At 52.8% G+C, this 13,129-nt stretch overlaps 5 protein-coding genes across 5 annotated transcripts; 2 read left to right on the top strand and 3 right to left on the bottom strand.

Moving 5' to 3' along the window:
* Positions 1-173: 173 nt before the first annotated feature.
* On the bottom strand, positions 174-1,088 carry STEHIDRAFT_130912 (uncharacterized protein; the record flags this gene model as incomplete). The annotated part of the gene is made up of 1 exon (XM_007303731.1): positions 174-1,088. The coding sequence occupies one exon, from the start codon at positions 1,086-1,088 to the stop codon at positions 174-176; it is 915 nt and encodes a 304-aa protein (XP_007303793.1).
* A 674-nt stretch (positions 1,089-1,762) lies between these two features.
* STEHIDRAFT_56002 (copper-fist-domain-containing protein) lies at positions 1,763-2,264 on the bottom strand (the record flags this gene model as incomplete). The annotated part of the gene is made up of 3 exons (XM_007303147.1): positions 1,763-1,866; positions 1,958-2,169; positions 2,236-2,264. Coding segments are annotated over 3 exons (345 nt in total), but the record flags the coding sequence as incomplete, so codon positions are not given.
* An 804-nt stretch (positions 2,265-3,068) lies between these two features.
* On the top strand, positions 3,069-3,414 carry STEHIDRAFT_156529 (uncharacterized protein; the record flags this gene model as incomplete). The annotated part of the gene is made up of 2 exons (XM_007303730.1): positions 3,069-3,270; positions 3,332-3,414. 2 exons carry the CDS (start codon positions 3,069-3,071, stop codon positions 3,412-3,414), a joined length of 285 nt encoding a protein of 94 aa, XP_007303792.1.
* Positions 3,415-5,653: 2,239 nt separating this feature from the next.
* On the top strand, positions 5,654-10,381 carry STEHIDRAFT_156528 (glycoside hydrolase; the record flags this gene model as incomplete). Its single annotated transcript, XM_007303729.1, has 26 exons — positions 5,654-5,908; positions 6,003-6,159; positions 6,226-6,284; positions 6,356-6,366; positions 6,427-6,473; positions 6,540-7,123; positions 7,190-7,237; positions 7,298-7,339; positions 7,400-7,422; positions 7,493-7,502; positions 7,565-7,606; positions 7,679-7,796; positions 7,855-7,893; positions 7,946-7,974; positions 8,033-8,130; positions 8,196-8,215; positions 8,283-8,302; positions 8,364-8,386; positions 8,448-8,567; positions 8,647-8,702; positions 8,772-8,828; positions 8,889-8,899; positions 9,675-9,756; positions 9,810-9,827; positions 9,907-10,003; positions 10,096-10,381. The coding sequence occupies 26 exons, from the start codon at positions 5,654-5,656 to the stop codon at positions 10,379-10,381; spliced, it is 2,352 nt and encodes a 783-aa protein (XP_007303791.1).
* A 403-nt stretch (positions 10,382-10,784) lies between these two features.
* STEHIDRAFT_56834 (uncharacterized protein) lies at positions 10,785-12,321 on the bottom strand (the record flags this gene model as incomplete). Its single annotated transcript, XM_007303202.1, has 2 exons — positions 10,785-11,569; positions 11,646-12,321. 2 exons carry the CDS (start codon positions 12,319-12,321, stop codon positions 10,785-10,787), a joined length of 1,461 nt encoding a protein of 486 aa, XP_007303264.1.
* Between the last annotated feature and the right edge of the window lie 808 nt (positions 12,322-13,129).

The following is a 13,129-nucleotide window of genomic DNA, read 5'->3' as shown; positions in this document are numbered from 1 at the left end:
CAACCACAACACCATATACTCGTACACACAGTCAAAGAGCACTCACACCGTGTTTGGTATCAAATAACTACTAACTACTAACTACTACTATCACCGTATCAAAATACACTACTATCAAATATCAATTCTACCTCCCCCTCACTCACCCACCCACTCACTCGCCGCCAAACTACCTACAACGTCCGATCGAACCCATACTGATTAGCAACCTCCATACCCTGATCGCGATTCCGATCCTGTCCCCGTCCCTGTCCCCGTCCCTCCTCCCCTCCAAACCCACTCGCACCCGGAACAAACCCCCCATCTCCGTCTCCGTACCCGCCTCCCTCGCCATTGAACGAAAACTTGCCAGCCGCAAAAGCCATCAGCGCCTCCATCTCCTCGCTCAACTCTGCCGAAAATTCTTCGCGGATAGCAGACGTCGAAGCCGAAGCCGGAGCGCTAGATTGTATGTCCGTCGTCGACCTCGAAGACGACGCTCTCCCAATCCCAAACGCCGACGAAGTCGTAGGACTAAAGACATCCGAAGGAAGTAGCAAACTAGTCGTCGATGCCGCCTTCTGGTTCGCGAAGAACGGACGCTGATACGCGTGTTGTCCCCCTTCGTCCATGACCATATTATCGGACGTGGGTGGTGGGTGCAGAGGCATCCATTCCCTGGGGGACGGACTCGCGCCACTGAACGACACGGAACGTCTCGTGGCCGGACTGATTCCCAGCCCGTCCATACTCATCCCTCCATCGCTGCTACTCCCGGCGCCGATGGACATGGCTCGAACCTCATTGTTGTTGTTCGGCTGTTGCTGTTGTGCGGAGAGGGTGGGATCCTCATCGAAGACGTTCATGGCGTATGGATTGAAGGACCCCGAAGGGGGTAGGGAGTTATCGAGAGAGGAGACATAGGCGGGGTAGGACGACAGATCGGGAGTCGGCTGCTGCTGCTGCTGTTGCCCCTGATAGAACATAATAGGATCCGACAACGCGGAAGCCGAGGTATTCCGCATCCATTCATCGAACGAATCGAACTGCGAAGAGGGAGGATAGCCGACAGATGGCGTAGTCGGGGGTGTCGGCGTCGGGGCGGGCATGCTATTACTGTTGAGCGAGCAGATGAGGCATGCGTTGCACGTATTCGGATTAGCGCACGGTCCGTTGATCCAGGCGTCTGATCCACGATGCTGCACGCATCCTGGACAGGAGCATGAATCGCCACAACCGCAGAGGATCTGGAGGTCGGAGGGAGAGAAAGCCGTGTTCGAGTTCCCCCATGAGGCTTCGTTGTCCGCGTTGTCCCTCGGTTGAGCTATAGGGGGTATGAAGTAACCGTCTGAGGGGTCGGATGGCTGTGGCCGTTCTGAGAAGAAGTCTGGCTGTTGTTGGGATTGGGGAATATGGGAGGGAGAAATATCGTCTGGGTGCAAGGCGTGTTCTTCGTACGCGCGGCCGTACGGGTTGAAGAAGGCGGAACCGTGCTGGCCGCGGTGATTGTGCTGGAACGGGGCAGCGGAAGTTCCTGGGGCGGAGGGCTGAAGTCGCGGAAGTACGGGACGGAGGTCGCCTATGCGGCTGAGAGCGGGAGGATGTGAAGCACCGGAAGACGACGCGGAGGGCGGAATGGTGCTGCCAGTGCTGCCGGCGGGAGTGGCGCGCTTGTGGTGGGAGCGCTTGATATGAGCACAGTGACAGTTGCCGCCGTCTTTGCAGGTGCAGACGTCTACGGTACGACGATCAGTCTGCGGCTACAGAATGAAGTGAAAAAGGACTAACCAGGCTGGTCAGAGTCGGAGGAACCGTCTGAAGACGGCTGGGCTGCTGCCGCCTGCGCTCCCAGACTTGCAGGCAAGCCATCAGGGAACGCAGGGGTAGCTAGAACCTTCTGCAAATTTCCTGAGGAAGGAGGAGACGGCCTTACAGATCAGACGTGGTGTACGTGTAGGCTAGGATGCTGGTAACACACCTTTCTTCGGTTTAGGTCGGGGTGGATTGGAGGGGGTAGTGTTATCGTCGGATTTGGACTCGCATACACATTTGACGTGAACTTGTTTGGTTTTGCGCAGTTCGCGACAGTGTTCGCATTGGGTGACTGGGCGACCTTTCTTTTTGATTTCGAAGAGTGGACGGTCTGTGTGTTTGCAGGTGGAAGAACGGTGGCCTTTGATGCAGGCCTCGCTAGAGAGTGGTGGTAAACTCAGTCAAGACATTCGAGAGCAATTGGGACTGATAAGATGGACCCACCAGGCGTATTTCTTGTCTTCGATGAGAACCTAGAGAAAGGAACATGAGATATGAACTGGGTGATATGAAGGGGAAAGTGCGCACCATGATGGAGTGTGTAGAGAAAAGTGCGCCTCGAACGGCCGTCGGAGTTGACGACGCCGCCCACGACGCTCGGTGAGCGTGTGGTTAGGACGAAGGAGCCGCTATAAGATACGCTGTGGGCTTGTAGATGAACATGGCGTATATGGGGGGGTCGCCGGCAGTAGCGCACCGACTTGGATAATGCGAAAAAGGAGCGGAAGGGGATATATACCCTCTCCACAGCCACCGTATCAACAAGCGTAAACGGGCAAAGCGTCATCAGCCGCCTTGCCGGGCTCCTCCGTTTTCTCCGCTTTCGCTATGTTTTTCCGGGAACAAAAGTCCTGTCCTGGCTCAGTCCGCTGGGCTGGTTGCCCTATCCCGCCACTCTTTCGTTCTCCCGTCATCCTTCCCCCGCCACACTCTCTACTATCCCCCGCGCCACACCAAAAGTGATGCCACTCTACAATGCTCGTTCTCTTGTGCTCAGGTCTTCGGGATCTGTCGACTTGTTGTCTAGGCTAAAGCACACTCGCAGCCCATACGCACAGCCCGCGCTCTCTCGTCCTCTGGATCTCTGCCCGCCGTCCGTGCAGGACTGGGATAGGCACCCCCCAACCCAGCTCGTCACCCCGTTCCGCCCGCGGCGAACCTCGCCGACCCCACCTCGTGAACGACGCTTTCCCCTCTCCGAGGGCTCACGCACGCTTTCCAGACTAGCCGCCAGAAACCTCGAAAAGCGAAACAGGATGAGCCGTATCTTTGCCATCATGGCGCTCCCCCCATCCGACAGTCCGTACTCGAAACAGAAACAGCAGCTCGGCCAGATCACTAGTACTGTCACCCCCTCAGCTCCTCCACCGAGTGGCCTTCCTTCGGTAGGGATCGGTTCCCTAGCCAGCTTCGTTCGCCCCACCCTCTTCTTCCATCAGTCGCCGTCGAAGCCTGTTTTATCCCCTCCTTCCCATCTCCGTACGCCCCTATAACCATATCTTTAGTGCAACCATATTGACCACAACATCTTCTCTCGTAGGGAACAAAAGCCACGGTATTCATAAATATCTTCTTCCCAAAATCGTGAACACTGGGCTCGAATCCTTGTCCTCACGCCTCTGATCTCGGGCTCATGTACTATCCTCTCGCTTTGTCTCTTTCTCTGGACTTCTGGCAATTTCACTGCTCGCGATCACATGTGTCCCCCGTATTTGCGATGCAATGAGCTACGTCCCAGGTACACGGGCCACAGCTCCATCCACCGTAACTCGTGTACACCACGCTGCACAGCCTACAGAAGTCTTCCATGTTTTAAGAGAACGATAGCACGCCGCAAATCAACTGCCAATCTCATCCCCACAGCAGCCCGTGGCGACGGCGAACAAGCTCCATCCGCATCGCGCGATGAGTGAGAGCTTTTCGCTGCTATGTACGAGCGACGTCTGCGAATAGCGTATCGCGCGCGCCTCGATGCCGAACATCGGAGCCGGAAACGAAGTGCCCGAGTCCCTCAAGCTGCCTCAAGTCCGTCGAACGTGCTTTTGATGCAGACGGTTGTATACGAATTATTGTCAATTGATGTGGCACCACGTCTGGAAATTCCCCGTCCGAGCAATGAGCATGCCATGTGGCCTGCATTATCATATCACTTATTTACGGTCCTTGATTCAGACGGACTTCGCGACTTCTTCAAAGCGAGCGGTCCTCAAGGCCTCAAGGCAGGCTTCGATGCGTCCCTGCTGATTCGTACGTTCGTTCCGCGTTCACCGTGCCTTCTCCTCCCCCGGACCTTCTTGAGATTCTCGCAGGGCTTGTTAGCATGTCTGTATCTGTATCTGTGTTCTAAACCTGTCTGGCGTTGCTCTAAATGTGGAATCCCCATCTCGTCCCGAGGGCGAGTTACTCGTACATGAGGATTCGAGTTGGTGCTTTCACTTCGAAACTTCTATCTCTTGATCCTGGATTCATCCCACCTTGCATTGTATCGATATCTTTCTGTTTAGATATACCACCGCCGGCGTAAGTAACCACTCTCTGGCACCATGATCTGACGACGCGTCCCTCCATAAGCAAAACGACCTCAAGCCGACTTCCACCTTTCCTCGTTACCTTTTCTGCTCCACATCCTCGAGTCGAACATCGATATTCTACGCTTATCATCACGTACCACAAATACGGAACTTCATCGAGTCCTGAGTCCCACTCATGACACTCAAGACATATATCCCCGATGTTGCCGATCTTCGAATTTTCAGGATTCGCATCTTGCTTCTATCATGGTGGATTGCATCGACGTCACGGTCTCGTTTGCTGTCTAGACATCCGCTGCTCTAGCAAGGTCCGTTAATCCGTACGTTTCCTTTCATCTCACGATGTGGTCTGATCGTTGGTGCTGATGTTATTTGTGCTCTCGTATAGGACGTTTTCCACGACGATGCGCTGTATTCAACGAAGACATTGCTACGATTCAACGAGGACACCTCATCGAGTCCCAAGTGCCACTCATCGCGCTCGAACTGGAAAACGACACGTTCCCGACGCTGTCAGTCTTTGCTCGCTCTTCAGGATCCGCCCCTCACCTCCATGTGAAATTGCATCTATATCTCGTTTGCTGTCACGGTCTAGACACCCGCTGTTCTTTCAAGGTCTGTCAAGTCATACATTCCCTTTGTGGTCGGATCGTCGGGGCTGACGTTATTTATACTCTCACAAGAAGATTTACCATAACGATACACTCTCTTCTTTCTCCGTTACTTACAGTCCAACGAGGACACCGCTACAAACACAACCACTCTGAAGCGAAACTCAGATACCATATATATACACCGCTCTCTCGCCCCTGCTCCAATGGTCTCATGATACTTACATCGAAGACGACACGCACGCGGTACGCATACCATATCTTCCCTACCTTCTCTGCCTTCTCTTCGTCCGTACCTCGCGTCCCAAGCCCTCTCACTACATACAATCGTCAGCCTCCAATCTGCTGACCACCATGCTTAAAATTTCCGGCTCTGTCGTAGATATTCATTGCCCTCAGACGGACCGTCGACTCCCGTTGCTTGCTCGCTACCGTGCTTCAGCTGTCCATGTGTATCGTCATTCGACAAGTGGTTCTTGGAGTTCTGGCCGGAATGTATGCCTTTGGTGGGACGTTGAGCGGGCGGGATTACCGACGTCGCCGTTCTGGTCGAGCCTCTGCCTCTGCTGGGGTCGTATCGTATAAATACGTGTGATGATTCCTGCTCAGCGAGGGGTGCTTCCGTCGTGCTCTGCTCTCCTGGCCCGACTTCTTCTTCCTTAAGTACCTCGGCTGGTCACCATCTGAGCATCTGAGTGTCCTTCAAGCTCGGGATCCGACATGTTCTTCACGTCGCCCAGAACACTTGCGCCTCTCGCCGCGTTGGCTGCTCTCGTCGGCTTCACGTCGATAATCACAGAAGTGCGAGCAGTCGACTATTCCACAGACGCGGTCGTCGTTCCTCTCGATCTTTCGTCTTACTTGAACAATAAAGGAACAAGCGACGCACCCGGGCAGGCTGACCTCAACGGCGAAGGATGGAGTATTCCATATGCCGGGTTTCCGACTGGTAACTTGACGTACCGTGGTATACAGGTGCGCACATTTATCCGATGAATAACCACTACAACCGAAGTGGCAAGCGCTGAAAAGGATGCTGATACTTAATGCTGGATGATAATACTAATAGTTCTCGATCCCGGATGACTGGTCGAGCGTGCAGTTCGATAATGTGTTGTGTGAGGGCCAGGATGTGAATTTGCCGAGCGAGCAGGTGGGGAGATATCAGTCGCTTTATTTGTTGACTACGGCCGATAGCAGCTCGCCGTTCTCCAATAACATTTCCGGTGAGTTATGGAGTTACATATCGATCTTATCATCTGCGCGTGAGGAACTGAGGCTCGGGAACTTAGTCACCTATGCGGATGGGACGAGTGTTAGCGGGGCTACGCTGATCCCTCCGTGGCAGAGTGTGAGTCCATTCACCCTAGGTATCTCGCCGGTAAATATTCAAAACTTGATGATCGTTTTGGGCTGTCACAGTGGCCTTTTCCGTAAGACCACTAGGGACTAGAAGTAGTTTTTCCGCACTCATCCTAGTATCGTTTGCTTAGATCTCAGGGCGTGCTCAACAGTAACTTCACATATACGAATAACGGCAGTAAGTTCATCGTCTGTATTGCTTGCAGTTCAATCCATCTCACAACTAATTATGAACCTCACGTAGCGGATGGGAACACTACTTCTATCCATGTCTTCCAGCTTCCCCTCGACGCGTCCAAGACCCTGAACACCATAACCCTCCCGACCGCCAACAGCTCTACCCGTCTCCACATCTTCGCCGCTACACTCTGGTCCTCTTCTTCCCTCCTATCCTTGACGAACAACACCAACAACACGACGGCCCCATCGCCCGCCCTAGCTTTCGAATACATCCGTTCCCGAACGAACTGGTTCAACGACTCCGGCAGCACAACGTCCATAGTCCAAGTCTACGACATCGCCATCTCCAACCTTCCCCTCAACTTCACCCCATCCTCCTGGCTCATAGGGAACTACACAGTCGAAATCGAGAGCGATCAGGTGAGCACGGAGATCCTCGGAACATTGAAGCGATTGCGCCCAGGAGACCAGGCGCGGGTCAAGGTCGGGGTCGTCAATAAGGAGGGTGTGGGCCGGGGGACGATGGGCAGTGCGGTAGCGGTGGTGAGGGACGAGACGGGGAGTGAGGTGGCGAGGAGTGGGGGGTTTGAGGTCATGGCTGGGATACCGGTCTATACGGATGAGTGGTCGAGTTTGGCGTTGCATGAGGTGAGTGTGGGCGTTTTTTTCGTTGGATGGTTTTGTTTAGAGCTGAGTGTTTTTTCGTGCGATTAGGCTCCGAAGTGGATGGAGGATTATAAGTTTGGTATTTTTGTGCACTGGGTAAGATACATTTTTGTCATAGGTAAAGGTCTCCATTTCTGACAGGGCGGGGGCGAACAGGGTGTCTACTCTGTTCCAGCGTTTGCGCCATCCGGTCAGCAGGTACGAGATACATCTGCTTTCAAGTGAACTTCGTCATTCAACTACCGCATCTTGATACAGTATGCCGAGTGGTATTGGTGGGAGTGAGTACACTTCGCGTCTACTTCCGTCTGCGCCACACGAGTCTAACACTGCACTCCATTCTTTCCTCAGCCTTCACGTCGTACGTACAAGCAAACTTTTGAAGCAGTACTCACAATCACACATTATCACTACTCTCCACAGCCCAATAATTCAGATTCGGCCACCTGGGTTTACCACAAAAAGGTGCGTTACCCCACACTGCATACCTTGTTTGTGTGGCGTAATTGTGGCGTGGCAACTAACTTCCTTGCCTAGACTTACGGCGAAGAGTTCCTCTACGATGACTTCATCCCTCAGTTTAACCCGCAGAACTTCAGTGCAGATTCCCTCGTGGACCTCTTTGCGTCGGCTGGCGCCAAGTATTTCACGATAGGTTGGTTACACAGATAACATCACAGTCTATTGGGTCCCTGACGAGTATCGGACTTTAGTCACCAAGCACCATGACGGGTTCGCTATGTTCGATGCTGGTATGTCTACCATGAGCATACACCGTTCTTATTCTCTGATTTTATCCGGCAGGCGACACCACGAACAGGAGCTCCGTTATTGTGCGTGGGACTTCCTTCGCGATTCGCGAATACGGCTCACGGCCATGAGTATGTACAGCTTGGACCCAAACGTGACTTCTTGAAAGAAATATTTGATGCGGCAGAGGCCAATCATCCTGGCCTAGTTCCTGCAACATATTTCTCGACTCCAGAGTGGTATGAAGTGTTTTAGTTGTTTTTATCGGATTATGCACTCCATGGTGACGAATACTCTCTCGCAGGTATAATCCTGATTGGGCTCGTAAGTGCTCTTCCGTATCCTCTCTGCGCAGCTGACCACATCGCGAACAATACCTTATCTCTGTTAGCGTATGGTAAAGACAGCTGGGTAGGTGGATATAACTTCAGGATACAAGCGATGTAGATTAACTCACATCTCGCTCTCCCAGCCCGGTGGTTTGGCGCACAACGCGTTCGTCCTGGTATAAATCTGGCTCTTGAGAAAGTAGACTTATAGGGGGACATCGATGTAGATACAACTGGAGCGAGATAGAGCCCTACACTGGTTGGATCCCAGTCGACGACTACATCCAGGATCTCCAGACGCCACAGATCAAGACATTGTTCAACGATTATGGCACGAACGTTCTCTGGTAATATTCTCATCCATCCCTCTCGCCTTTCATTACTCACGTCGTCGTGTCTGGTCTCGATGTGGTGTGTACGGGTCAGGTGCGATATCGGCGAGGCCTCTAACATTAGCTTGTTGACCGCCGACTGGTATAATGGTACGCCTCTCAAACCCGGTTCAGGTTGGTCAGGCCCTTTCTGATGGGCAACCTCTTTTACCTCCACAGCAAAGTACAACGAAGGCAAAGGTGTAGCCATAGACGATCGATGCGCATTCCATCTCTGTGAGCATCTTTCCCGTGCTGAACTTACAGCTGGCTAAACATTTGAATGTAATGTCACAGGGGACTTCAGCGTAAGTCTCATCTGGACTACTCTACTCGGCTTGGCTTAAAGACGTAGAACATGTCTAGACTCCGTGAGCTAGCTTGTAGTAATCTCTCTTTACTGAACGGAAGCTCACCGTGAGTGATTTGGTATCAACTGCTGTCGTGAGATCAATACTGATCATTCCACTATACTGTACCATTTCGATCGGATGCCATGGTCACACGTCACAAAGGTGCCATGGCATGGCCTATTCCCGTTTTGTCACAGGTCACAGGCCCTTTGGGCCACTTTTAATCGATTTTTTCTTCCGGCTACGCCCAATTTGGCAATATAATTGCCTAAAAAGGCAGGTCAGTCACAATGTTCGGAGGCTTTTGGCCTATTTACACGTTTGGCCTAAGTACCAACCGTGTCACACGTCACACCCCCATGGCATCCGATCGAAATGGTACAGTAGTAGCAAATTTGTCAGCGAGTATACAACCTACGCCGTGACTGTGCAAACGAAATGGGAAACGTAAGTCCTGTATTTAATCGTACCTCTCATTTTCCAGCGTTTTTTTCCCTCTCGCTCATACCGCCCCCTCTCAGGAACTGTCAGTCCCAAGGCAATCAACTTCGTATTTTTAGTGCTCGAGGGCTAACCACTCCATCATCAATGCTCCCGTCTTCGAATATATATAGCCGGACTTGACCCTTTCAGGTGCGCTGCTGATCCGTGGTGCTGCTCACAACTCGACGATCGCACTGATACCTGCTTCCTTGGACGTTTGGTATTTAGTTACGGTTATAATGCCCAGACACCCGACGCAAATTACATGACGCCCGAGGTAGCAGTCCCCATGCTTGTCGACATCGTCAGCAAGAACGGGAACTGGCTACGTGCGTCTCTACAGTGCACCCCTTACTCACTATATATCTTACGCTCTTCACAGTGGACATAGGACCTAAGGGTACGCGTCTACCACCTCTCATTGTGGGCGAAGGCAGAAACAAACAACTAACTCGCTCTTTATCGTATCTTGCGCGTAGGCGACGGGACGGTAGTCGAGCCCGAAATCACCACACTCACCGCCATAGGCGACTGGCTCTCCCACTCCGGCGCTGCCATCTACGGGACATACTATTGGTATGCACCCTCCCTTCCCCACCTACGTTTCTCCCTGCATTGCCGCCATCCCCCTTGACGTTCGATTCACCAATCGCCACCTCCCCGCACAGGTTCCGCACCCCCCAAGAATCCACTTCCCTCCGCTTCACGACCACCGACTCCGCCTTCTACATAACCACGCTCGTCTCTCCCTCGCCTTCCTTCAAAGTCGTGTCTCCCGTGCCCGTCCTTCCTACGGATATTATCACGCTTCTGGGCGGGAGCGGCACGGCGTTGAATTTCACGATTGGGGGGCCGGAAGAAGGAGGGGAGGAGGAGGGGGTGTTGACGGTGCATGTGTCGGCGGAGGAGGCGGGGATGGTGAAGTACGCGTGGGCGTTTGAGGTGAAATATTGAGGTGATCAAAAGGGGAGGATGGGTGCGATGAAGAAAGAAAAGAGTCGGTCTGTTTGTATGGGTCCGGTTTATGGACAGTGTGTAAATTTAATTTCAATTGTATGGGCTCGGTTACATTGTTCCAAGATACAAGAGATTATGATCACAGGCATTGCTGACCCAGTGCGCTATGATTTATTTCACCTCGCGTGAGTGATGCTTGCGAGACTGACATTCTGGAGTGTAAACCATTTTCGGCCTCACTTAAGGAATGGGCCACTTTTACTCGTTTACATTCGGATCAACTACAGTCCAACGCGCAGTTAGAGATGTGGCTTTCAAGATAGGAGACCTCTAGGGAAGGAACTTACTGGTTCTTGCGGAGGTCCGTTCTTCCATAGCGTTTGGGGAAGAGCCTTACTCTTCACAGACGCCCTATACGTCTCGCACTCGCTATACACAATCCCATCATGCCTACATTACGCCCAAAACCACCAATCAGTACAAATCCAACCAGAAATAACCACCAAAGCGGAACCAAAAAGAGAACAAATGCAGGAAAAAGGAGGAAGACTGACATCGACGTCCCCGGCATCTGATGCTCCACATTCGCCGCCTTCAACACCTTCCTGATCTCCTTCTGCGCGCTCCTCACACCCTTCAACGCTCCCCAGATATGCAACAACAACAGCTCGTCCGTGAACATATACACCTCGCTCAACAGCGCCGACCTGATCAGACAGTACCGCATCTTCGCGACGGAGCCTTCATGGATGAAATCGGGCGGAACGGGGGCTTCGGGAAAGGCCAGCTGCCAGTTGATGTACTTCAAGGGACTGTTCTCGGGGAGCGCGCGCGTCGAGGCGCAAGCGGTGGTGACGGCAGCACGAGTCTGGGAAGGAGGGAGAGGGGAGAGGGGAAGGACCCAGGCGTGATGGTCGTCTATCCAGCGAGTGCCCGGAACGAAGGAAGGTTCGGACGCCGCGAGGTCTCTGGCTTCAGGAGTGGATAACTGTGCGGTCGCGGGGGTGGCGGGTGGATCTGTGGGGAGCTCGTAGATCATGGCCCAGCCTCGCTTGAAATATTTGTCGATTGCGCCGTCTTGGGGAGGGCCGTGGGAGGGACAGACGAGCGCGAGGCGGGAGTCGAAGGTTGCGCGCGGGTAGAGGGAGTATGCGGTATCGTGGGTGATGAAGTTCATCACGCAGGCTGCACGCGAGTAAGTTGGTTAGTGAACGAATTTTCAATGAAGGGAATGCAGAAGAAAGAAAGGGAAGATACGCACTACTGTGGAAATTGATGAGAATTTCAGCCACGGACGTGCGGGAGGCCATAATTTGGATCTTCAGCGGCGATTGCTCTTTCTGCTCCTCTCCATCCTTTCTCTCCACAGGTTTGAAGAAAGTGAAAACGCCCGCGACGCCCCTCATCGCATACCCCATATTCATATCCTCGAACTCCTCCACATCCTCCATCGTGCGCTCCATCTTCTTCGCCGCATCCTTAAACACCTCCGGCTGCGTCGTATTCGGTTCAAACACATATCCGTCTGCAATGACCCATCGCGCGAGAACCCTCAGTTGTTTCCACGGAACGTACACATCGAGGTCGGATTCGGGATAGAAAGAGCGGTCGAGGAATTGCAGCGCGTTCGAGCCAGAGATGATAGTTCCTGTCCGGGACTGCACGAGACGGAAGCCGAGGGGGTCGGAGAAGTAGCGGGAAAGGTGGCGGTTTATGTTAAAGGCTCGTTGGAGGTAGGAGAGGATGGCGAGGCGGGAAGAGGAGCAGGTGCGTGAGATACGAAAGATGGTGCCAGAGGTGCAGAACGAGAGGATGCAGTCAATGATGATCGGATTCGAGACGAGACGGTCGACAAAGACGCTTTCTTCCCTGCCAATTTCTTGCGGGGAAATCGTGAGCGAGTCGAGAGCGGGTTCGATGGTGGAGAGCGAGGCCATTTGCACCTTCACCGCCTCAATATTTACAGAATAAAAGATACTATAAATCACTGGAGGGAAGGCAGATGTGAGCGTAGTTGAGGGCACCCTTTGTGTGATGGTGGTGGTATGAGAGTAAGGGTCTCCTGTACATCCGGCCTTGGCCGGTTCCCTCGACATCTTGCCAAAGGGTCGCCCGACTCTTCATCAGCCATTGAGAGGGGACGACGAAGTCAAATATAAATCTATCCAAGAACGAGATTAACCTTCTTGGTGTCACATAAGCAATATCTCTCCCTGCGCACCGTTGCAAACGAACGTCGTCAAGTCGTGCCAATTCATACAATAATTAAACAACGCAGATGCCTCGTTAAAGGATCCATACAACTATAATACGAGAGAGTGAAAGTGAGAAAGAAACGAGAAAAATATACATTAGCTACGAGCGCGAACAGTGCGGGGAATCAGTCCAAGATCAGACACCTCGATACGTGAGCCTGCTTCCTGGCGTCGTGAAGTAGATGAAATAGGATGGTAACTCTGTTAGATAGCCTGTGCAGCGGGTCATGGGTCAGTAAAAAGCGGGAATCCAGAAGCAGAAGAAGAGACGCACAGGCATAGGATGGCCACGCTAAGGACGCACCCGCGACGAAAGAGTGGCCCTATAGCTAATTGCCCAACGCCATAAATATACGATCGTACATGAAGGATCGCGACCGCTTTCCGCCGCTTCCCAATACCTGGAAATATATGCACGCCTCGAGTCCAAGTCCACGATATCGATAGCCTGGCATGGCACACCCAAATGACTAAGCCTCTCCCGTCTCCC

The sequence above is a fragment of the Stereum hirsutum genome, assembly GCF_000264905.1.
Source record: "Stereum hirsutum FP-91666 SS1 unplaced genomic scaffold STEHIscaffold_6, whole genome shotgun sequence".
Classification (NCBI taxonomy): Eukaryota; Fungi; Basidiomycota; class Agaricomycetes; order Russulales; family Stereaceae; genus Stereum; species Stereum hirsutum.
The sequence above is the reverse complement of the archived record's forward strand: the minus strand, read 5'-3'. Positions and strand labels throughout refer to the sequence as shown.